Here is a 25,457-nt window from a genome sequence, read left to right as displayed (position 1 = left end):
ATGTAAGTGTGGAATGTAAACTGTCAAGTGTAAACTGGAATTTTGTACATGACATTCTACACATGTAAGTGTGGAATGTAAACTGTCAAGTGTAAACTGGAATTTTGTACATGACATTCTACACATGTAAGTGTGGAATGTAAACTGTCAAGTGTAAACTGGAATTTTGTACATGACATTCTACACATGTAAGTGTGGAATGTAAACTGTCAAGTGTAAACTGGAATTTTGTACATGACATTCTACACATGTAAGTGTGGAATGTAAACTGTCAAGTGTAAACTGGAATTTTGTACATGACATTCTACACATGTAAGTGTGGAATGTAAACTGTCAAGTGTAAACTGGAATTTTGTACATGACATTCTACACATGTAAGTGTGGAATGTAAACTGTCAAGTGTAAACTGGAATTTTGTACATGACATTCTACACATGTAAGTGTGGAATGTAAACTGTCAAGTGTAAACTGGAATTTTGTACATGACATTCTACACATGTAAGTGTGGAATGTAAACTGTCAAGTGTAAACTGGAATTTTGTACATGACATTCTACACATGTAAGTGTGGAATGTAAACTGTCAAGTGTAAACTGGAATTTTGTACATGACATTCTACACATGTAAGTGTGGAATGTAAACTGTCAAGTGTAAAACTGGAATTTTGTACATGACATTCTACACATGTAAGTGTGGAATGTAAACTGTCAAGTGTAAACTGGAATTTTGTACATGACATTCTACACATGTAAGTGTGGAATGTAAACTGTCAAGTGTAAACTGGAATTTTGTACATGACATTCTACACATGTAAGTGTGGAATGTAAACTGTCAAGTGTAAACTGGAATTTTGTACATGACATTCTACACATGTAAGTGTGGAATGTAAACTGTCAAGTGTAAACTGGAATTTTGTACATGACATTCTACACATGTAAGTGTGGAGTGTAAACTGTCAAGTGTAAACTGGAATTTTGTACATGACATTCTACACATGTAAGTGTGGAATGTAAACTGTCAAGTGTAAACTGGAATTTTGTACATGACATTCTACACATGTAAGTGTGGAGTGTAAACTGTCAAGTGTAAACTGGAATTTTGTACATGACATTCTACACATGTAAGTGTGGAGTGTAAACTGTCAAGTGTAAACTGGCATTTTGTACATGTACATTCTACACATGTAAGTGTGGAATGTAAACTGTCAAGTGTAAACTGGAATTTTGTACATGACATTCTACACATGTAAGTGTGGAATGTAAACTGTCAAGTGTAAACTGGAATTTTGTACATGACATTCTACACATGTAAGTGTGGAATGTAAACTGTCAAGTGTAAACTGGAATTTTGTACATGACATTCTACACATGTAAGTGTGGAGTGTAAACTGTCAAGTGTAAACTGGAATTTTGTACATGACATTCTACACATGTAAGTGTGGAATGTAAACTGTCAAGTGTAAACTGGAATTTTGTACATGACATTCTACACATGTAAGTGTGGAATGTAAACTGTCAAGTGTAAACTGGAATTTTGTACATGACATTCTACACATGTAAGTGTGGAGTGTAAACTGTCAAGTGTAAACTGGAATTTTGTACATGACATTCCACACATGTAAGTGTGGAGTGTAAACTGTCAAGTGTAAACTGGAATTTTGTACATGACATTCTACACATGTAAGTGTGGAGTGTAAACTGTCAAGTGTAAACTGGAATTTTGTACATGACATACATGCCAGCAGGTCGCATCATGGATTTTGATAACTGAAGTTTGTTACCGCTGTTTATCATGTGTAGGCACCACATACGTCCTAGTTGTGCTTATAATATGTTGCTACCAATCGGTCACGACGAAACACGATGATTGACAGGCAGCTGTTTTTGATTTTGATAGTTGAAGTTTGAAAAGCAGAGAAAGATCAATCTTTCCATTGTCAGACATGGAATACGCTGATGTGTGTTGCTGATCAGGCCCCAGGATCAATTGCCTAGCCAATAAAAAGTGACGTAACTTTTTGTAACGTCGTCATTGTGATAGGCTAACACTAAACTTTGACTTTTTAGACTTAAGTCTCCTTCATGATCTTGAGGCTAGATTAAACTTTATTGCTGAGGTACCTGTTAGCTGTAATATTGTAGCTAAAAGACTTTAGACAGATAATGGTGAAAGGTATAGTAGGCCGGGTATGTATATATTCGTTCTATGGTACATGTATGTGATAATATCAGCCGACATATTACACTCACAAGTTGTATGTGTTAAAGTTAAATATACGAAAAATAATTAATTGCATCCCGAAAAAATTCCGTGGCACTATATCTTATATGGAATTAAGTAATGATTGCGCATGCACCAAAGGCGAAATAAATTATTTTATGTTATTTTTTGTGTTAATTAGGCATATAAATACACGATTAAACACCAATTATTGTTCAAATGATGAATATCATTTATGCTCTGTCGGCGGTGGAGCATCTTTAACTCAAACAATGAAAAAGAATCTATAAATAACCCTATCGTAGTCTAACTACAGACACAATGTTATGTATCATTATAACTAATAAGGTAGCACACACATTCTACGGGACTTGGTCTCCTTATTAATCAAAATCGATTCTGCCACAATATAGGCGTTTTTGTTTTACAAAATTATCTTTCATAGGACAAAAATCATTTATGTGGACAAAATGAATTTTGGTATGACAGAAGTGATATTTGTCAATGCAAAATTCATTTTGTATACGAAAAATATTTTTGTCAAATTAAAAATTCAATTCTGTGTACAAAAGCATTTTTTTTTTTTTTTTTGAAAAATTTCTATCAAGTGAAATAAAAACAAATCAATACTGAATGTTATATTGAAAAGCAATTAAGGATTTTAACACAAATGTTGAGAGTATATTAAATTACAGATATGAAGTATGGGGATTTCACTATTCCTGCTATAGTGGTCCAATCAAGAATTTGATAAACTTCCTTTACATTTAGTCTAGTTAGAAAATTTAGAATGTTTAACAACTGATTGTAAAGCAAGTCCGCAGCAAAGTGTGTGCTAAAAGCCTGTAATATGATATGAAATGGGGAGTGCGTGATTGGATAATATAAAGAATCAATTATTTAGGTTAGGTTTGAAGTATTAATGGATTTATGGAATACTGTTCATATTGAAACTAATTAAAATAGTTGATAATGTTCAACCATAACGATTAGAATGTATCAATGCGTCACCAAACTTTTCTTCAAATACGCGCTTTATGAAAACATATATATCAGTTTATATTATTAGATTTGTCTGCCTAACAAATATACACACCTGCGTAGCAGTGTAGGTGTTGGGTTTATCTGTAGATGCATTATATGTAAAATTAAGTATTGTTGCACTTTGCACTATATATAATCTATTAATCTATATAATAGCATTTTCTGATGAACCGTAAAGTTTAAATAATTGAATTGTTTATGAATGATATATAGTGTTCACAGTGCAAAAATGGACAAGCAGCCATCCGGAAGTATTTCCTTATGAGGGAGCAATTTCGTATTGCACCGAGCCAGCCAAGTTCAAAGTTCAGATATACGAACAACGAGTGTGGGAAACCCTACGTATTATCGAGGTATGTTCAGACATTAGATATCGATGTTATCAAATAACTGAACCTAGAGTTAAATATTCATGTACAATCTCTTTGTTAGACAACATACGTACGTATCTAAAACGTCATATATTTACCTGGTTTAGGACGCGTTAGGTCTACTTTCGTTTTGACAATCAGTAATATAGGAGGAAGATATAATAAATTGTCAAAATGAAAGTAACCTTTCAACGAGAAGGGATCTTCGCTTAATAATGTTATCTGCTGTCTAAAGCCTTTAAAGCATTGCCTTTTGAACGTTATTATTCTGAAATATTTTATATGTATTTCTTGAACACCTTTCTATTTAATTTTTGTTGTCCACTTAGACAATCATCTAACATACCAGACCCACTACACGATACTGTCTCATTACGTGATAGTTTATCTTGCATGTCTTTGTGTATTCATTTGAGAAGTTCGTCAAAGCTCTGTCTATATTGTTTTATATTATATAAAACTTATCAGAAAGTGACCTACAGAGAAGGATTATTTCGACTCATTGAATATTGACTATAGAGAGGGCATCACATCTTAAAGGAATTCGGGCACATCCTCCTAGGTGCCCTGAATATGTATACAAAGTATATATATATATAAATTGATAATTCCCAGCATAGGAACTAATAGTTCCTCTTCACAAAAATCCGCAATCAATTAACAATTAATTACTGGTAATTCATGGTAAAGTTAACATTCCGGTTATGGTTGCCTTAAGTAGTTGCATACAATTTCTTGTTATTTTTTTCTAGTTTTATCAAGTCTATTTTGAGACAGTTAATGTTGGGTACCGATACTACATCTATCTGTTTCAATATTTTGTCAAAATAAGTATCTTGCCTGCTAGACTAACTTTGTTTAAAATATGTCTCTGTTAAGTTAAGCAAGACTGGCAATACTATTTTAGAAGCTGGGCATACCTAACCTATCGTAGATACTCTTAATATCTTGAACGATTGGGCGAATTTACAATGAACAAGGAACGTATTAGTCTAATATATCTGTCTCACACAATCGCCAATTCGTATGTCGTTTATCTAGACATTTGGAAGCCACTAACACTTAATGCCGACACGGTAATATTCAATGCGCCCCTTAGTACTTTCACAGCGCTACAGCTAGTGTATTGGGGAAATAGCCCTAATGAAGTCTTTGAAAAAGGATAATCCAAAGATAGAATTTTCTATATAACGATTTATTACAGTCGGGTGCGGAGCGGAAAAATGTCCAACTCTACACTTCCAAACCTAGGCCTAAAGAGAATATACAAGTAATACAAAATGATAATATACACAACATACAGGAACAAACATGTAAACAGCACTTAGTCTAAACGTGATATACAATAGTCTCTAATTAACTGACGCAAGCGTTACCGGTATTGAGAACTGCTAAGCAGGATTAGCTAAAAGAAACACAGGTTAATACGTTAAAGCAATATATTACAATAAAGAAGCGGCTATTATATTCAAAATGAAGCTTTGTATTTTACTTCTAAACATAGAATATTAAATATGTTCGAGTAGATTAAAACAATCATCACAAATGTCCGAATAGGAACGTGTTATAAACCGCGTGACAGTATAAAAACAACAAAACCTGCTGACTCTTTTTTCACTGTCAATAGTCAAATGTGATTTCTATAAAGAATGGTATGACCTTGGTATCTTTAATGTTATAGATTTGTTGGATGCTGATTGTAAATTTTTATAGCTTTCATCCACCATTTACATTAGATGAGGGTTTGAAAAAGGCAATACCTAAAGTTTTTCCTGTTCTTAAAGAAGGTTTTATATACCCAATGACTTTTTGTATCCAAAGTTTATTGATATGATTTTGAAAAATAAACCTGGTAATAGAACTATATACAAAACTTTGGTAAGATGTAAGCCCTCTATCACAAGAAAATATATTTTAAAATGGAATTGTGTCTTTGAACTTGAGAAAGATGATATTTGGTGGAGGAAAATAAATAAGGATTACTTTACGGTCACACAAGAAACAAAATTACAATGGCTGCAGTACACAATTCTACATCATATATTGCCAACTAATGTATTTTATATAGAATTGAAGTTTTAGATTCTGTCATGTGCACTTTCTTCAGGGAAGAGAAAGAAACTTTAATACATGTTTTTTATGAGTGTCCTCGAGTAAGAAAAGTATACCATGAGTTAGAATCCTGGATACAAGAAAAAACTCCTCTAACTGTCAATTTGTCCCCAATTTCAATTCTACTTGGACTGCCAGGTAAACAGTATATTGCTTTAAACATAGTTATACTTCTTTTTAAACAATATGTATATAAATGTGGACTAAATAAAATGTATGTAAACTTTAATGTTATAAAATTCCATATTATTTGTTATTATAAGGTGGAAAAGTATTTATACAATGAAAAAAATAATTACTCTGCCTTTCTTCATAGATGGGGTGGATGGCATGAACTGATGGATGATACACAAGTAACTAAAGAATAAGCTTCTTTTCCAAATACTTTAATTATAATTCATGTACATGCATAAGTACACTGAAAATAGTAATGGTCCATGTTGTGTTGTTTTTTTCTGTTTCTATATATTGTAATGCTGTTCATGTGGTAACATATATAGCTTCATACATACATTTCAAGGTTTCAATTGACAAAAATATTAAAAACATTTGATCAGTAGCCAAATATATAAGCAATGTTACTGTAATTGATTATCTTGTATTTTCCTGATACATTGTCATAAATAGTTTATATTAGACCAAATTAATGTTACGGTACTTAATTATCTTGTATTTTCCTGATACATTGTCATAAATAGTTGATATTAGACCAAATTAAAGTTACGGTAATTAATTACTTTGTATTTTCCTGATACATTGACATATATAGTTGATATTAGACCAAATTTAATCTTTACTTATTCCTGTCATAGCTACAAGATTCCAATGAACCAAAAGAATTGTCCATTGTATGTACTGTACTCTGTTGTTATTGTACTATGAATTGTATTATTATGAAAACTAATAAAAAAAATCCATGAGGAAAAAAAAACAATAAAACCTTTGATGAGATATATAGTACCGCATTTTCCTGAAGAATCAAAACAGTCTCATGAGCAAAGTCTTAGTATAGCCTAGAGCAAAGCGTGATATTACGATTTGGAACCATTTTAAATTTTAAAAACATTGCATTTTCTCTTGTGATATCTCCCTTTGGATTTTTCATGTGTATTGTTGTTTTTAATGCTGCAGATGAGCGTTCCATTGGACGCCAAGCAATTACACGCATCTCTCAAAAATGAGCTCAGTGGCTACCTGCATCCTGACTTGGAACCGGATTATGATCAGTTTGTAAACTCATTGTCTGTTTACCTGAAGCCTGCGGAAAGGTCAAAAAAAGCCAGTCTGTTCGATTTACTGGAGAATCTGGAGAGGAAGGGGTTACTAGGTGTGGGGAACTACAGTGTTCTGAAGTCTATTATAACAAACCCAGAGATTCGAGATAAAATAGAAGAGTATGAACACAAAATTCAGGCCATTCTGCATCCAAAGCGCATCCTAGTGTCGACCAATCCTACAGACAGTGTCAGTCCTACTGGTACGCGGAGGGGTAAGTACTTGTGATAAAGTGTTACTTGTATTTATACCAATTGAAAGATATTCTTCTCTTTCAAGAATTTAAACGCCATATGAAATAATTTTGTTTGAGTTAACATCAACAAACGGAGGAAAGGTACTATTAATATTTAAAATGAACCTCGACATAATGTTTCGTGCGCGACTTTAAAGATGATAACTAGATTCACTTTCTTTTACAATAATAATGGTGATTGAAGAACAAACAATACTAGTGGAGAGGTGCATGTATACATCATTCTCGATATTCCAGGGGTTACTTTCACTGTCGTAATATACACCCCTAAACTATGGCATAATAAAACTGATTGCAGTTCAGGGTGAAAAACTGACCAATCACGTGCATAATAAGTGTTCCTTTGACCAATATGTAGTAAATGACGCCCACATTAAAACCACAATGTATTCGATGATTCCCATGTTCATTAAAGGACAAAACTACCTGCGCATCTGTTGTCGCACAAAGTCTTCATGTTTACTACGTCAATGTAGTCAAAGGGTGGATATACCGACAGTGATAACCTCTGAAGTATCGAGGATTTGTATACATATGTAGATAAATGTGAATTACAGTAAACCGACTGCAGCAGACAGGGCACTCTTTCTGTTTAAAGTAAACATACTGCAGTAGACAGGTCACTCTTTCTGTTTACAGTAAACATACTGCAGCAGACAGGGCACTCTTTCTGTTTACAGTAAACATACTATTGCTAAGGAGTCGGCTAAGGCGGCACCATCCTCGATACTACAGGGGTTAATATAACTAACGTTATTTCCACTCCGTGACCTATCTCATATTAGAACTGGAGGCAACAGAACAGAACAGGAATTTAGCTCTTTCATGTACATCAAAAGAGCCGTATTACGGCACACTGTGGTTGACTATATATGTGTTGGGCGTCGCTCTCTGTAGCCTTCAAAGGAAATCTGTGCAGATCTGTGATTGGTTTAGATTTTTTCTTCAGATCTGCCTTCAGTTTTACAGTCAGGTGATATAACGCAGTTATAGTATCGAGGATGAGGCGACACTACAGTGAAATAAATTCTAGTCAATATCCTAAAAGTGGTCGTATGTTACCATCAAACATACAAATGGCTGAAACCATAACCCGAACTTAAAGTATCTGGAAATAGAATGTAACCAGATACCAAGATCATGAAACAGTCTGAAGTCTAAAACAGTATTTGGTTTGGACTTCATCATAGATGAAGGTGACTCACGTCTTTGTTCGTTTGTCTAGGAAAAGTTTACGTCAGATATTGTTTCTTGATACCGGAGACCATAGGCAGGGCTTTTATACTGAATGGTTTAATACCAGCCTGTGGAAATAAGATCATTATCTCAGTAATGTAACAAAGTATTGTGAAAAAGTTTCCTACGTATGGTTTTTTATTTGATTTTTATTTTGTTTTGATGCATATATATATGTAGTTTTATAATTATGTTTTAATTTATTTTTCATGTAGTTTGAATTGTTCCACACATATAGTTATCGAATGTTCTATTTAGATCCACTAACACTGACAGAAGCTGACCTCCAGCGTCTTGCCTCGTGTTTCGGCTTCGGGTGGGAGTTGTTTGTTGGACAGTTGGGAATCGACAGCGCCACGATAGATCAGAAGAAGATGGAAAATCCTAACCACGTTCCTACCCAGATGTACCATTGTCTGCGTGCCTGGTGGATATGTCAGAGGTCCCGTCCCACCATCAACGACTTCCACAAAGCCTTAACAGATAGTCTGGAGTGTGTGTCGTTTAATTGTAATCCAGACAAATATGAACAAATAAAATCTGATATAGAAAACAGACGTTTATAACACCGAACATAGGTGATGCATATTACTGGAGAGATTATGAACAATATTTTAACCTGTTTGTACGACTGAAACTTGAAATATTGTAGCTAATTGATCAATAAGAAAAACAAAACAATCTAGTCAATATTATGGCAAGGATTTTAAAATGATATTGTTCTTCAATCTAAGACAGTTGCCTAGATAAAACGCATGATAACCAGCACATGCATAAGCTACAAATTTTAAATCCATTCTTGAAAAAAACTAAGCAATATTATCCAAGCCTTTAATCTGGCACTTTGATCCTTTGATGTCAGAATTCTGTCTTAGGAAGTGATACCAGTCGACCTGCGTTCATTCTGTGACATAAATACAAAGTCTGATTGTGTAATGAGCCATTTTGGTTCATTTCAACCATTAATATCAATAAGCGGTGGGAGGTATCGTATGTGGTACATGTGTAACTAACGATGATAGCTGCTGTTAGAGCATGCTATCTCTGTAAAACAATCTCCTTGAAATCAATGACAGTCAAATTATATAGTAAAAGAACTTATTTTGTTAAAAACATAACATTTTCGTTGAGATTATGGAATTGTACAACACTTTCTAATTCCCCTTCTCATATGCATGGCATAATGTTCTATTAAAAATACTGTAGTAATCTCACTGTACATTACAGTTAGAGCGTTCGTATTTTACAAACATGCTGAAAAAATGGAGGATGAAGATGAATTTAATAAAATCTCCTTCTGTGTTTAGTTCATTATCGAATCTTTCGTAAATAATTATCACATAACACCTCAAGAACAGCCAGTGTCAAAATTCTGAAGCCGGATTTCCTTGTTGGCATGGGTAAGTAAATATATGGAAGCCGGTAGCTGCCCAGATCAACTATAAACAATATCCCATAATGGGGTGCTGTCATTTGTACAGTGGTCATCCAGATACCCTCATCTTTGAGGTTAAATATTGAAAAAGATTAACCCATTCCAACAAAGTTGTAACTTTAACCTGGTATGTTATCTTCCAAATGGATTATCCTAGCGGTTTAAACTATTTTTCTTCGGGACTGGATTGGCCTGATCTGGGTACCTGCAATTACTTTGTGTGTGTCAGAGTCATATCAAGAGCAACTTCCACGTGTGTCATGCAATCGGTAGATCTCGTCTAATTATATCCGATGTCGCTTATAGTCAATGGTACATAGATAAAGTGTAGAATTGAGGTCACGTGAACACAAATGCCTTCTACTTTTGTCCTAATTTAAAGTTTTATTTCAACAACTTTGCGATTACAGACTTTACAAAAAGTCGATAAAGATATGGAGAAAAATATGAAGAACAACTTTAAGAGTTTTGTTATCGAAAAAAAAATCATAGACCATACAACTTTAAAACTGACAATGCCGATCCTACATATATGCATGGGCTCAATGTCTACAGGAACTTCTATCCAAAGATAACCAACATTACTTGTTGTGGACAAGACGTTTTAACTTTTAGCTTAGGAAAATTAATTCCTTTAGCTTTTCCCAAATCAGCAAATCCTAGATAGCTAACAACTGTTGAAACACAGTGCTTTTTCCCACTCTGCTTTCCGGCCTTGACAAAATTAATGAATGTCAAGCCGCTTTTGTCCTTCTTTGGACTCTTTCTGCTGTTTTCTGGGTTGTTATGCAGAACCTTGTTTTGACGTCATGTGTCTAATGTGAACCGTCCATATTCCAGATCCACTGAGCAAGAAGAAAGGGTATGCTCCTGGCTGGTCTGCCACTAAGGGTACACCAGCTATGTGCCGCCTGTCATTCCTCACATTGCCTCGAGTAGGCAATACATCGCCAAGACAGACTTCACTTGGAACCACAACATGTACTTTGACAATTTTTTTGGTGGACACCCTGCCCAATTTCGTCAACTTCATTATTTCTGTCCGCAGCTTTAATCACTTCTGAATTTTCTTCCATGTACATGTATTACAAATCCATGGTTTTCATAACTGCCGTATATATGCACATACGTTAAATAAAAATTAGTTGACTTTGTTTGACGAACTTAACTTTCTCCTCTCCTCCAGAGTCAGTGATGTCCTCCACTTTTTACCCGTTGCCATGCCAACCCCGTGTCTACCCACAAGCTCTACTCTGGATTATGATGTCGTCTTGCTGAAGTTGTTCCAGCCTCTTTCATTAGTTTCCTATCCGTGACATGCCCGCATATATAAGTCCACGAGGTTCGGTACATATTTCTGTCACCAAATAACCATATGCCAGTGTGTTTACTAGTGTTTATAATATAAGGAACGTTTGTTTGACCGGATTTGACTTTACGAACGCATACGCTTTTGACATATATATCACAGGGGGCCAACTCAATGAAAATAGATGTTGTCATATATATTTTTTTTTTATTTGGTGGATGGACTGATGAGTATATATGACAGTTATGTGATTTTTTTTTTTTTTGAAAATATTAGATTTGAAAAATTATTTTAAAAAATCGGGATAGTATTTACTATAAAATCCGGATTTTTTAATAATTTTTCAAATCTCAAATTTTCTGAAAAAAATCACATGACTGTCATATATACTCATCAGTCTATCCACCAAATACAAATAAAATGTATGACAATATCCATTTTCATTGAGTTGGCCCCCTGTGATATATATATAGATATAGGCTATAGATTAAAACATGCAAATATGACATAGGCCTATATGGCGTCCTAATATTGATACCAACGTGCACATTCAATGTTATAATGTCTTCTGAACATACATGTAGCTAGTGGGAATAATATTTTTAAGAAAAAAATCTTTAAATGAAGAGTTTAAATGTTTGTTTTTTCCCGTAAACATGCATGTTTGCCCCAAATACAGCACTTGAAGTTTTTTCTCAACTCTACTTTTCGTTTCATGTTCAGTGTTCCTAAAATAATGTAAAAGATGTATTCGAGATGATTGAATTGACTTCCTGTGTACCATACATGTAGATTCAGTGGCAGTATGGGTCACTATTTATGATCCAAAAATGGTTTTATAAATCAATTAAAATCTATGACCTGATTTATGTACATGTATAATATATGTAAACATAATATTATTCCAGTGGTGCATCTCAAAAGGGATTTCAAATAGATCTGTTCATTAATTATACGTATATACATGTAGGTCTGCTACGTTCTGTTCCTATAATAGACATTGCCAGTCTCTAAATATAGTATTGGGGGAATCCCCTGACGTCACAGATCTAGGACCTTCTACATTATCAAATTCACGTGGACTTCCGAGAATTATCAACACGCGTGATCTGTGTAACGTACATATGTACACGCGTATGTACATACCACAGATATTCCCTTGTATCAAAACGTACCCGACCCTGAACACGATCGATTAGGTAGGTTGGAATTGACAAGGCCAAGGTCACCTTTAAATAATGACGTCACAAGCCATTCGATAGGGAAGCACGTGATTCTTGCACATTGGACTCTGACTAACGCTGTCAAAATTAGACAAAAGGTGAGGAGAATACTGGGTTCGCAATAAAAGGAGAGTTTCATCCGACGTGTACACCAGTTAAACATTAAGGAAAGCGGAACACAAGGCAGTGAGGTACGTACAAGTATTTATCTGAGTTATCTACGTGCATACATCAGGTTGGGAACACTCCCGTATAGAATTCTACATGTAACGTTACATATAGGATAATCGTGTATTCGAGTAACTGTCCTGTATTTGAGTAACTGATCTGTATTTGAGTAACTGTCCTGTATTTGAGTAACTGTCCTGTATTTCAGTAAATGACCTGTATTTGAAGGATAATTTTGTTACGCAAATGCAGGATTCTGTGAAATGAAAATGGATAAAGTTGTTTTAAAAATAATGTATAAAAAAGGCGAGAAGAAGTACAGAAGTACAATAACCAGAGTCTGGTAGGTAATTTATAAACAGATTGGGCACAAACCTGCATTTATTACTTATTGATTACTGGTACTAAAATGGATAATTGTTACTCAATGGCAATAACTGTTACTTATATGCAGGATTGTGCCCAACTGATAAACTGTGGTTATCCAGCAGGGGTATAGGCCTAATACAGTAGATTCTATATGCTAGGGGGAATTATCCCTTTAGCTCAGTAGGTAGAACAATGGACATGGGTAAGTCTGGGGTCTCGGGGCGCCCTTTGTAACATCAGGTGCGGTAGACCACTCCAGGTGGAAGTATTGGAGGATTCCTTGTAGAGAGAACCTGGGTTGGTCTATGTTTAGGGGCGAACACGTTTAAAGGGATGGGTAGTGTAGCAAGTTTTAAGTTGTATATAGTTACTGTATATATATATACCATGTAACTGTTACACAGTTGATATATTTAGTGCCAGGATGAGATTTAAAGGTCTACTCGCAATCATACCTGGGTACAACAATATACAAGTCAACTGAGCATGTGAGCTAGTTCAGCTCATTTTTATTTTTCGCATAAATACTAAACAAGTGTCATGATATGTTACCTATTCATTTAACATATATATACATGTATGATTGTATGTAAATGTAGTGAAATGATCCCGTTGAATTTGAAATTAGAATTTTAAAGTTCAATTGACTTTATGTTCTTGTTTTTAGTGTTACAGATATATGTACAGAAGAAGCATGATGCAGGATCAGGAGAAGATGGCCCAAGAACATTTTTTTACTCGTCTGGGGAACATCCCCATGGTGGGATCCACATGGACTCAGGCTTGGGGCCTCTACCAGAAAACCAAGGACAGCAGCCCAATCATCTGTTCCACTCTCAACATGGCAGAGTCTGGTATCAAAACCGTGGCAGAAACCACCAAACCCATGGTGGAGAGATATCAGCCTCAGAGTGAGTAGTATATGGTCTATAGTCATACCAAACCACAAAACCCAGGATGGAGAGATGTCAGCCTCAGTGTGAGTAGTATATGGTCTATAGTCATACTGAACCACAAAACCCAGGGTGGAGAGATGTCAGCCTCAGTGTGAGTAGTATATGGTCTATAGTCATACTGAACCACAAAACCCAGGGTGGAGAGATATCAGCCTCAGAGTGAGTAGTATATGGTCTATAGTCATACTGAACCACAAAACCCAGGGTGGAGAGATGTCAGCCTCAGTGTGAGTAGTATATGGTCTATAGTCATACTGAACCACAAAACCCAGGGTGGAGAGATGTCAGCCTCAGTGTGAGTAGTATATGGTCTATAGTCATACTGAACCACAAAACCCAGGGTGGAGAGATGTCAGCCTCAGTGTGAGTAGTATATGGTCTATAGTCATACTGAACCACAAAACCCAGGGTGGAGAGATATCAGCCTCAGTGTGAGTATACGTAGTATAAGGTCTATAGTCATACTGAACCACAAAACCCAGGGTGGAGAGATGGAGTGAGTATATATGGTCTATAGTCATACTGAACCACAGAACGTCAGTGATAGTATATGTTTTAGTCATACTGAACCACCAAACCATGGTGGAGAGATACAGCCACAGGTATATAGTATATGCCATATGGTCTATAATATAAGTATAAGTATAATACTGGGTCAAGGTCTATAACTCGGCCGGCCATATAACACTACCCAATTTCAGAAAAAGTATGATTATTATCCAACCGTATAGGATATAATAATAGAAATACTCTCAATCGACAGCCAGATAATTTATCTTTAATTTGGTATATGATACAATATATATCATGCCGTATAAATGTCACTAGGTATCCAGAAACATCGGAAAACAGCCAGATTTCAACTGGTCGGACACTGTGGTGTCCTCCGATAAACACGCTAGGGCTCTAATGGGTAGTTCAAAAACCACTGCATGTCAACACTTCAGCTTCATAGGAATTAAAGTTTGGTAAAAAAACAAACTTACCGGTATGTTAGTGTTTATCTATGTACCATCCATTTGCGCAATACAGCCTTTTGAAATTTCCGATTCAAAAAATGTGTGTCTCTAGCCGTCATGTTGATATGTGTGTAGTACATTTGTTTTCTCGGCGTTGATTGGTCAATTAATTTTCGAGAGCCAATCAACGCCGACAAAACAAATCTACTGCACACATACTTACATGGCGGCTAGAGACATAATTTTTTTTCAATCGGAAATTTCAAAGGGCTGCGTTAGGCAAATGGATGGTATTTATCCAGGGATTTACTAACCGGTAAGTTTGTTTTCTACCAAACTTTCATTCTTATGACGCTGAAGTGTTGACATGCAGTGGTTTTTGAGCTACCCATTAGAGCCCTGGCGTGTTCATCGGAGGACACCACAGTGTCCGACCAGTTGAAATCTGGCTGTTTTCCGATGTTTTTGGATACCTAGTGACATTTATACGGCATGATATATATTGTATCATATACCAAAATAAAGATAAATTATCTGGCTGTCGATTGAGAGTATTCCTATTATTATATCCTATACGGTTGGTTAATAATCATACTTTTTCTGAAATTGGGTAGTGTTATATGGCCGGCCGAGTTATAGACCTTGACCCAGTATTATACTTATACTTATATTAGAAACGAACACCTGTGGTCATACCAAACCACAAAACCCAGGGTGGAGAGATATCAGCCTCAGAGTGAGTAGTTTATGGTCTATAGTCATACTGAACCACAAAACCCAGGGTGGAGAGATATCAGCCTCAGAGTGAGTAGTATATGCCATATGGTCTATAGTCATACTGAACCACAAAACCCAGGGTGGAGAGATATCAGCCTCAGCGTGAGTATATGTAGTATATGGTCTATAGTCATACTGAACCACAAAACCCAGGCTGGAGAGATATCTTTACAGTATATTGCCATATATACCGGGTATATACACTTAGTGTCCAACATGTTTCTGACCTGAAGACAAATTACCATAATACAATGTTATCTTTATTTATTGGTGATTTTATATTTCAGTTGAGCGTGTGAACAAGTACGCCTGTGAACAGCTGGATAACCTAGAGAAAAACTACCCTGTCATCAAAAAACCAACTGATGAGGTAAAATTAATTTTTTTCATGGATACATGTGTAATTGACACCCAGGTTACTTGAAAATAAGAAAAATATAATAGGGGGCACTTAAAAGTACCAATTTGGACCAACCTAGCACATTGCAATAAGTAATCAATTTGTAAAAGAATTGTATAAACTTAACAATTTACGTACTGTAGTGACAGTCTGCATTTGAATCAAGGTTGGTGAATTGGTGGCCTCAAAGAGGGGCATTATATACTTGTATATAGCTTATATTCAACATACATTGTACAGTTGACATATTGTTTTTGTACATTACATGAAATGAAAATATTTGTTTAGATTCCTTCTGTTATATATTACATATACATTTAGCTACAAGTGAAGCCTGTTAGAAATTGGATAATGAATTTCAAAGATTACAAAAAATGTAGATTTAGTTGGACAGAGTACTGTAAGGGATGAACAATGTTACTTATACTTGCTCCATCCATTACATATTGTTACCTCAAACAGAAAAAATGTCAAAGATTTAGAATTTTAATGATATTGTCAAGAAAAAATGAAACAATACCAATTTTTGTATACGGTACATTTATCATAAACTAAAAGTGAAGTGTATACAAAAAGAGTACCAGGTTATATCGGGACAAACTGTCTAGATGATGAACATTATCTGTAGGAAATTTCCACACTCTAGTACTAGTTTTGTCAGTCAAGGGTCTTATATGTGGCAGATTGCCATATACCTGGTATTGATATCCGTGTGTCCTTGATGATATCAAGGTTACAGTTAGGTGGAGTTATTTTTAGCATCATGTTTATTCTTATCTAGAATTAAACATGTTTATTCTTATCTAGAATTAAACAAACAACAAAAAAACATTTCAACAGCCTGACAGCCTGAATCTAAATTAGAATTTTCATTTGGTTGTTTTTAGAACAGATCCCCAGAATATAATTTTAATTCTAGATATTTTTATGTAGACTACAGTATCAAATTAAGTTTTAATATTAATTAAATGTGGATACCTATACTGATATCAGTTACTTGATTGTTTAATTATCTGATGCTGAAAATAACCTTTCAGAAATGAGGACTCTTTTATATTTTGGATGAAACTATTCAGGTTAAAAGCAAGGGAATAATTTCTGACTGAACACTGATGCTTATCATTACATGTACTATTACTTTTCACTAAATTTATGTGAATAAATCTTTGAGATTACAGGATGATTTACAAATAGGGTTATTTCTACAACTTCTTGCGTGATTTAATCATAAATGAAGTTTTCATCTAAATTTCATTACAAAAGTAATTTATTATTTACATGCATTTCTTTTAAGGTTGATGAAAATGGATACCAATAAAATCAATAATTGTTTATTAAAGGAGGTGGGTAATGTGAATGTTTCTTTTGTACAACAGTTGATGGCCGATGGTAAGGAACTTATTCAGCCAACCATTGACCGCGTGAACGCTGTCCGTCAGTACAGCACAGACACCATCAGTAAGGTGAGTATTGCTCAATGTATCCTCAATATTCCAGGGGTTGATATCACTGTCACATATCCACCCGTGCACAACTGGGTATTGTGTGTGACAACAGATAAACAGGTAGTTTGGTCCTTTGATGTAGATAAAAAAAATCGAATGACATGATTTGACCTAGCTTGTGCAGGGGTGGATATAATGGCAGTGATAGTAACCCCTGAAGTATTGAGGATATGCTCGGTTTTAAGACCATTTTTACAAGAATCAATTGCATTTATATGATAATGTGTGTTGTTTTTTTTTTTTTTTTTTTGCTCAGGAAGATTTTGATTTCAAAAATGATGGCTTAAACATAAACCAAGAAATTTCCTAACTACTCCTACATTAGAAATATATATTTATAACATTGTTAAAAACAATTTGAAAATCTGAAAAAATCTTCACTTAATGTCTTGCAGATATGAAAAAAATATTACAAAGGGTCAAAGTTGAAATACGGTATACAAAATATTTATATAATATAAATTGATTATATAGCTCAGTTCAGAGTTCAGTTGAATGACTGCCCTACCCTTGCTCTCCAGTGCTGTGACCAGGATAGCTCACACCCGTGTAATATCTTGATTAATTTGTGGTTGACAGGTACGTACAGGAGACGTGAAGCAGATTGGAAAGGATACTGTGTCTACCGTTAAAGACTACGGGCTGATGCAAGTGTCCAAAGCGATGGACACATCGTACGGCCATTATGTGACAGACAAGGTGAATACCGCCTTGACTTTGTCTGAAGAATACCTTGACAAGTACCTACCTGAGGACGAAGAGGAAAAGGATGAGAATGGTAGGGTGTTTATAATTTATATATCACTCCCATTAACCCATTATATGTTGCCAGACTATAACTAATAATAATTATGAAAGTGTGACAGTAAGCCATACATTTGCTTTCACTTTAATAAACAATTTAAATTTTAGATAAATTAGTTTCTTAAAAAATCATAAGTTTAAATTCAGCAGCATCCAAGTAAAAATTGAGGTTATATATATGAGATTACTACTTTGTTTCAGAGTTGTAAAGTTTTCATTTATTTGATGCAATGAAATAATTTCAGACCCAGATGAAGCCAAAGAAATGGACGAGTACCCACCCAGTCCAGTTGGCCGAGCCAAGGATCTAACGACAAAGTTGAGACGGAGAATGTACAAGCGGGCGTTAAAGGATCTGAGGAACGTCCAAGTCCGCAGTCAGGAAAGTCTGGCTAAACTCAGCTTCACAGTAGATTTGGTGAGTAAAAGTTTAGGTTGTGCTTATATATATGGTCTATCTTACAATTCTAAATGTCACAGGGTTTTTGCCAGCTGTTTTGGGAAAAGGACACCAAGCAAAAATTGGGAAAATATCATCAGCGTTTTTCAAAAATTGGGGAAATTTATCAACATTATTTTGTTAAAATTTTCATCACAATTTTGTTGAAATAATATCAAAATGGGGAAATTAAATAACAAAGAAGTTTTTAGCTGTTTCTTTAAATGATATTATAATATTCTTAAAATTCTACATTTAATTTTACTGATTTCATAGGTATAATATAAGACATCATATTTGGGGTTTTGATTAAATTTTACTGCATTTGGGAAAATACTGAGTTTGGGAAAATAAAGTGTTATTTTTAATTGGGGGAAAATAAAGTGTTATTTTTCATTTGGAATGGGTCCTTTTACTGCACCCTATAAAGGCCTGTCAAAAACCCTGTGTCATCATATTATTTTATGTATATATCTAGTTACAGTTACAGTTACATTTCAAATATAAATGGGAAAAGGCTGGTGGGGGGGAGAATTCATTACACACATACTTCATAGCAAGTAAGGCTCAGTGAATAATTTTTTTGCATGTACATATATATGATGTTTACATAACACATAATACCATCCAAATCAAGAATCTTATTAAATTTTCAGATTGATTATGCCAAAACAAACATGCAGTCTGCTAAAGGGATGGCAGAGGAGAAGGTTGGAGATCTCCAGAGTAAAGCAACCATGTTGTGGACAGAGATCAATAAGGACGACTCAGAACTAGAGGAAGGAGAACTGGTACCTAATGTGAGCAGCTTCCCATTATTATTTCTTTACTGCATGTATTTCTGGTGAAGGTCGAATAAGCAGTGAGCGTAAAATTTCTCTACTTGACAAAATTTCAGTCATTTGTTTTTGTTAAAACTGTACTCAAAATGGAGATTAATTTGAAATTTTAAAACGTTCATCAGATTTAGATTACAATATGCATTCTAGTAAAATGAACCTACATGTACATGTATTTCTTTTTCCAGACCATGGAAACAAAATCCATTATTATGGCACGTCATCTCACCAAGCAACTCCGCTCCGGTCTTTCCACATTGAACAACTATGTCCCAGAATCCCTTCAGCCCGCTGCCCTCCGTGATCGACTCCATCAAACATACCAGTATACAGAAGACCTCTACACATACTTCAAAGATGTAAGTTAGCAGCTGACTATGCTTAAGAATTCAAAGAGAAAATCAAGATGCTCGCAGCTGCCATGAATTGAATTATTAAAAGAACCATGATATAATATCCCTTCGGTTTTCAAATGTTGAAGAATACTTTAAAATTCCATTGCCTGCTCACTACAGTTTGTTAAGAAAATCTTCCCCAGAGATATAGATTTGATATTATATGGTATTGTTTTTAGATATACACAATACAATTCTGTAATGCATTTAGATAAAGACATATTGTAATGTGTATAGAATTGTTATTCATTAAATATATATCTGATATGGTTTATTACATACTTTATTAATACAAAACATCCATAATGTTTTTCCTTAAAATAAAAAGCAACATACAAACAATGACAATTTCCCACAGGTTGCCAAATATGAAGACATGCCAACTCTAGCCCTGTCTCAAGCCAAGGAGAAGTTGGGGTACCTACAGTCAACCCTGGGCTTCCTCACAGAAACATTTGTCACGGTCCCTCTTACGTGGCTGGTAAGTTAATCATACTTACATTATACACTGTTTGACTGGTATGTGTTGTACATCGTCCTTCGTTAGAACTCCTATCATTTCTTTATGTTGTCTCCTTTCCTCAGTGGTAAACTCCTCGATTTTTCCAGTTAAGTTTTGACTGTTGACTACCAGTAGTTATACATTTACACTATTTTGATATTGTAATGCATGACTTGGAAGAAAACCCAGCCCTAATTGTAGTCTAACATTGAATTATGAAGTCATCGAGATTATTCTATCATAAAAGTACCAGTGTTTTTCAAGTCTTCACTTAATTACTAAATCACTAACTCCAATTAGCTAGATGTCATGTATACACTCAATAACAAACACATGCGTAAAATTCATGTAATGAATATAACCATGTGTTTGTGAATCTCTTTTATCTAATTCAGAAATATATAAGATTATTACTAACATTCTTATTTCCCTAGATATCTTTTCACACTTAAGTAGTAATATTCTCTAGGACACTAACAATTATGATACAATTTCATCTATAGAAAAAAAAAAACCTTAAATACAATGTACATGTACTGTATTTGACCCAATAAGCATCCAGACTTAATTACTTGAGGGTGAAGTTATTGGTATCAAATTAGGACTACCTTTTCACAAAATTGTTCCACAAATTAAGCCATACATGTACCAGTAAATCAATTTACAAAAGAGTTTGAATAAAGAAACCAATGGTTTTCATATTTTCTGGCTGCATTGAATTCTGAGGTAAATAAAATCAAGACTCCAAAAAAAGGTGAGGGGTTCTTACAGGGTCGAATAGAGTAAATCATTTTGACACATTGAACTGAATATTGTCGGGTTTCAGCTGATATACCATACAAAAATTAAAATGTGGTTATCATATTATGATTTTATATTACTTTTAATAGGACTGCGATGGTAGGAGTTGATTGATGTAAATCTTGTTTCTTTTTATCAGGTGTTACGACCAAAAGATGACAACACCAAGAAAATGCAATGATGCAATTATACATTTCAAGTGCCATATACAAAATGTTTGCCATGACGTTTCTCAAAAATGTTGTTTTCTAAACAGGAATCGGTGAATAAATGAACTGAAATAAATTGAACAATGGAAATTGATCTGAAAAGTGCAAAAAGAACAAAACGTTGAATTATAAATTGTACACAGATTTAAAAAAAAAATCAATTTATAAATTTTTCATGGACCTTTGGAAGATAGGGAAAAAAATCAAGGAGGGAAGCTCTGAAAAATATCAATTATAATAGAAAATTCTCGAAATTAATGTAAAAGAAGTTAAGCCCATTATGAAAAAATGTGATATTTAGTTTCATGGTTCACAAGTGGAGAGATGTTGACAGAATAATATACATCAAACATTATCATATTGATTGGCGTCAGATCTTGATGACTAAAGTTTCTCTATTTACAAAATAGCATTACCCTATCTTTATTTTAAGGAAGATTTAGAATCTGTGATGGAATAATCTATATACATGTTTATATACTCCTGATTACTACTAACATTCAAACATTAGGTGACTTTATAAATCTTTTATTAACAATCAAAATAGTCATTAACACTCCAATAATTTATGACAAGTTTTCAGACAATGTGCTACATGTATTGTTATACGACACAATAATATTTATTGATATATAATTAATGATAATACTGCATTATGGATACAAAAATGTATAAGTTAATAAAGTTATACTTTTCTGCATGGCCTGTTGTACTGTATTCTGTAGTATGTAGTATCAATATCCCTAATGTGTGTGTAAATCACTTTGGTTTTGTGAAAATTCTCTGCCAGACTTCATACGTTACAAAATTTGCCATTAGACCTGTATGATATTCATGCAACTTGTATCAATTTAAGGAATTAGTAACACATGTTAAATGGCTTTGTGTCATCATTTTGATTTGTTTGTTAATTTTCTCCAAATATTGTCAACACACGATATACATGTATTCTGTTATATAGTAAATGAGCTGGAATGAATTTTCACACGTTCAGGCGATTTACATCTCACTTACCAGCTTTCCCGACTCGGGAGTTATTGTTTGCTTCGTACAGCCTGATTGGTTAGTCTTGGGTCACCTGAGAGTCATTGATAGAGACTCCATCTGGATTTATATTGTATTGTTATTGGGTACATCAAGTACTCTTTACAGATTTATTCTCCGTCATTGTCTTACAGAATACTGTAAACATACACTTATTTTGACACAATCAAATAATCGCACAAATCAATCTTAATGAGGCTAGCATAATCATGAATTCAGCCGACCCTTGAGCACATTAATTCTTGCACGAAACACGCTAAAATAGTATCAAAACTAAAATATGTATATTTACAGTAATAAACAGGAAAGTCTCCAGAGAACTAATTCAGCTGCTGCTCCATGTAAAAGGTGTTTTAAGTTTTGAGATCCAAGATTAGTACCCTAGAAGCTCCCAAAGATGTCAAAACTTAATGTCATTGTAGTAAGTTTTAAAGAAATAGCTGGCCACTAGAGTTACTACTGGTACATGTTCAGTATAGCAGACTTTACAAATACTAGTATATATTCTACAAAGATTTAATTGGTGGGATCTCTGTCTATAGTATATAATGGATTCGATGTCCTCTAGCTGCATTACTCTTTATTTACACTGTAAACTTGTATGTGAAGAATCATAAAAAATGGTCTTCAACTTCAAATTTTCAAACCTGAAATTACAGTAATCATGCATTGACATAATTTGATTGGGTCAAGGTTTCTAAATGTTACTTGTAGTCAAGGTGCACCACAGCATAGACACAACTAAGACACGTGGACATCTCATTAAAATTGGTTCTACAATTATTGAGGAAATCAAACTGAAAATTATACTTCTATGACAAATAATATGAAATTAAATGTAGAGATGCAGTACAGTTCAATAAAATTACCAAACGACAGAATAGATAGGGCTATATGTGATACCATACACAATTAAATTATAGTGCAAAATTGATTTAGAACAAATCTAGAGCAGTTATAATGAATTCCGCATTAAAAATAATTGCCTTATCAAAGATTTGTGGATAATGTAATTAGCGCAAAGCTTCTGTCACATAAAGCACACAAATATGAATACTGTTGAAATATGTATGTTTACAGCACAGAGACTTGGCACGATTTCCATCCAACAGTCAATGTATTGTAGTATAATATGGGACAAAGTAATTCGAACAGTGTGGACAAAATATTGTCAAATTTTCAAGCGATCTGCCCCTTTATCAAGACACAAAATGGGATACTAATTTGTATCATACAAACATATGTTTGCAAGAATACAGTGTTATCTGAATTACAACCATTGACCCATACTATGCTATAATATATTGTCTATTGGTTTAAAATTCATGCAAAGTCCATGTGGTTTACATTATATACAGACTCAACCATTGCTGCAGAGCTTGACAGAAAGAAATCACAATTAATGCATGTTTTACATCGCTGCAGGGTCCTGATCTAAATATAGATGTAGACCTACAAGACATTGCTGAAGATGACCATTACTAAACACTGTTTTGCCATCACTTCAGGAACCTGACGTAGCAGTTGACGTACAACTAGAAGACATTGCAGTGGATCAAGAAGAGCCTGTTGATGCCACAGATTGTAACGGCCACATTCCAGGAGTGGACACATCTGAAAATCCAGCAAATTAAACCGATACAGATCAAACTTTATCCGATTCAGATGGACTTCTGATATACAACTGTTCAATTTATATGATTTTACTGTATACGTTATCTAAAGGACTTTTGATATATTTTTAATGATTTTAAGATAATATCATATATGATGATGAAAATAGACGTTTTCAGGAATTGTGTCTTTAAAGAAATGCAGAGTGAAGAAAATGTATTTACTCAATTTAAATTTTGGAGACAAACCAACTGCAGGCATGTTCTAAAGAGCAATTTACACACTTTTTACAATCTATAATCAATGCGTCAGATCTTCTCATGGATTAGAATTATGACAAACTTAAAAATAGTATTCTAAATCTAGATGTACCTGGTATTTGTTTCTTTGATAAAATTCAGTGCAACATTGATTGCTGATTATTTGAATACCAGCCTATGTTATAGACATCTAAATGAGATCTATTGTTGTAAATTGTTTGTTGCAGTACTTAATGTTGTAGATTTGTTGTTACATTTCCTTCAGCTTGTAAACAAATGTTCTCAATGAGTTTTAACTCTACATTAAATAAGTGTTTGGTGATTGGTCAAAATGTGTGTACCAAAGAAAACTTTGAATATCAGTAACTGAACATTGATCTACTTACTCAAATCCTTCAGACAAAAATTTAGTTATTTGTGCAATAAAAGATCTAAATATATTTCATGCTTGTTGCCATCTTGCCATCTTTCCTCTACAGCCTTGGTTTTTGGTACACTTGTCCTTATATGAACCTCGACTATGAGCGTCTCCTTTATTTTAGGCTATTTTATCCTGCAACCAGCATTTGCATTCGGAATACACCTACCACATATATTTTTGCTGTGTTAACAAATTTTAATAAATGTAACACCGATCAATATAAAAACAAGAGGCCCATGGGCCTTAACGGTCACCTGAGTTAGAATATATAATTAAACAAATAATGAAACAAATTAAAGACATATAAACACTATATGCTGGGCCTTGAAGTTGGTCAGTGATTTATAAATTTGACTTTTTAGACTATGAAGAGTATTTGCTTCCATCAAACCTGTGAATTTAGAGGTATTTTTTGAAATTTTAATCATTTTGACCCTGTTTGGTCCTGCCCCTCTGGTCCCCCAGGGGGTCATCGAGGACGGATATGGATGTTAAAATGCTATATCTTAGGCTAA

At 34.2% G+C, this 25,457-nt stretch overlaps 2 protein-coding genes across 6 annotated transcripts; both read left to right on the top strand.

Moving 5' to 3' along the window:
* Positions 1–3,456: 3,456 nt before the first annotated feature.
* Positions 3,457–11,514, top strand: LOC138333070 (uncharacterized). Of its 3 annotated transcripts, XM_069281195.1 has the most exons (4): positions 6,019–6,099; positions 6,878–7,235; positions 8,772–9,006; positions 10,789–11,514. In XM_069281195.1, exons 1-4 carry the CDS (start codon positions 6,085–6,087, stop codon positions 10,835–10,837), a joined length of 657 nt encoding a protein of 218 aa, XP_069137296.1. In that variant the 5' UTR covers positions 6,019–6,084; the 3' UTR covers positions 10,838–11,514. The 3 variants fall into 3 exon arrangements, with proteins under 3 accessions (XP_069137297.1, XP_069137296.1, XP_069137295.1); XM_069281196.1 differs by lacking the exons at positions 6,019–6,099; positions 10,789–11,514 and adding an exon at positions 3,457–3,616 and having other exon boundaries at positions 8,772–9,824; XM_069281194.1 differs by lacking the exon at positions 10,789–11,514 and having other exon boundaries at positions 6,025–6,099; positions 8,772–9,824.
* A 799-nt stretch (positions 11,515–12,313) lies between these two features.
* LOC138333069 (perilipin-2-like) lies at positions 12,314–24,964 on the top strand. Of its 3 annotated transcripts, none has more exons than XM_069281192.1 (10): positions 12,314–12,671; positions 13,685–13,928; positions 15,997–16,079; positions 17,486–17,572; positions 18,194–18,392; positions 18,664–18,836; positions 19,514–19,657; positions 19,885–20,055; positions 20,450–20,572; positions 24,073–24,212. In XM_069281192.1, the coding sequence occupies exons 2-10, from the start codon at positions 13,697–13,699 to the stop codon at positions 24,130–24,132; spliced, it is 1,272 nt and encodes a 423-aa protein (XP_069137293.1). In that variant the 5' UTR covers positions 12,314–12,671; positions 13,685–13,696; the 3' UTR covers positions 24,133–24,212. The 3 variants fall into 3 exon arrangements, with proteins under 3 accessions (XP_069137293.1, XP_069137294.1, XP_069137292.1); XM_069281193.1 differs by lacking the exon at positions 24,073–24,212 and adding an exon at positions 21,534–22,305 and having other exon boundaries at positions 12,318–12,671; XM_069281191.1 differs by having other exon boundaries at positions 12,319–12,671; positions 24,156–24,964.
* Positions 24,965–25,457: the final 493 nt, after the last annotated feature.

This window comes from Argopecten irradians, chromosome 10 (genome assembly GCF_041381155.1).
Source record: "Argopecten irradians isolate NY chromosome 10, Ai_NY, whole genome shotgun sequence".
In the NCBI taxonomy this organism is placed as follows: domain Eukaryota; kingdom Metazoa; phylum Mollusca; class Bivalvia; order Pectinida; family Pectinidae; genus Argopecten; species Argopecten irradians.
The sequence above is the reverse complement of the archived record's forward strand: the minus strand, read 5'-3'. Positions and strand labels throughout refer to the sequence as shown.

Bases quoted from the DNA above. Each gene is read 5' to 3' on its own strand.
- LOC138333069 (XM_069281191.1), top strand. From the start codon at position 13,697: ATGTACAGAAGAAGCATGATGCAGGATCAGGAGAAGATGGCCCAAGAA. The intron at 13,929-15,996 runs GTGAGTAGTATA...TTTATATTTCAG, and splicing joins GGAGAGATATCAGCCTCAGA to TTGAGCGTGTGAACAAGTAC. The intron at 17,573-18,193 runs GTGAGTATTGCT...TGTGGTTGACAG, and splicing joins GCACAGACACCATCAGTAAG to GTACGTACAGGAGACGTGAA.
- LOC138333070 (XM_069281194.1), top strand. The intron at 7,236-8,771 runs GTAAGTACTTGT...TGTTCTATTTAG, and splicing joins TCCTACTGGTACGCGGAGGG to ATCCACTAACACTGACAGAA.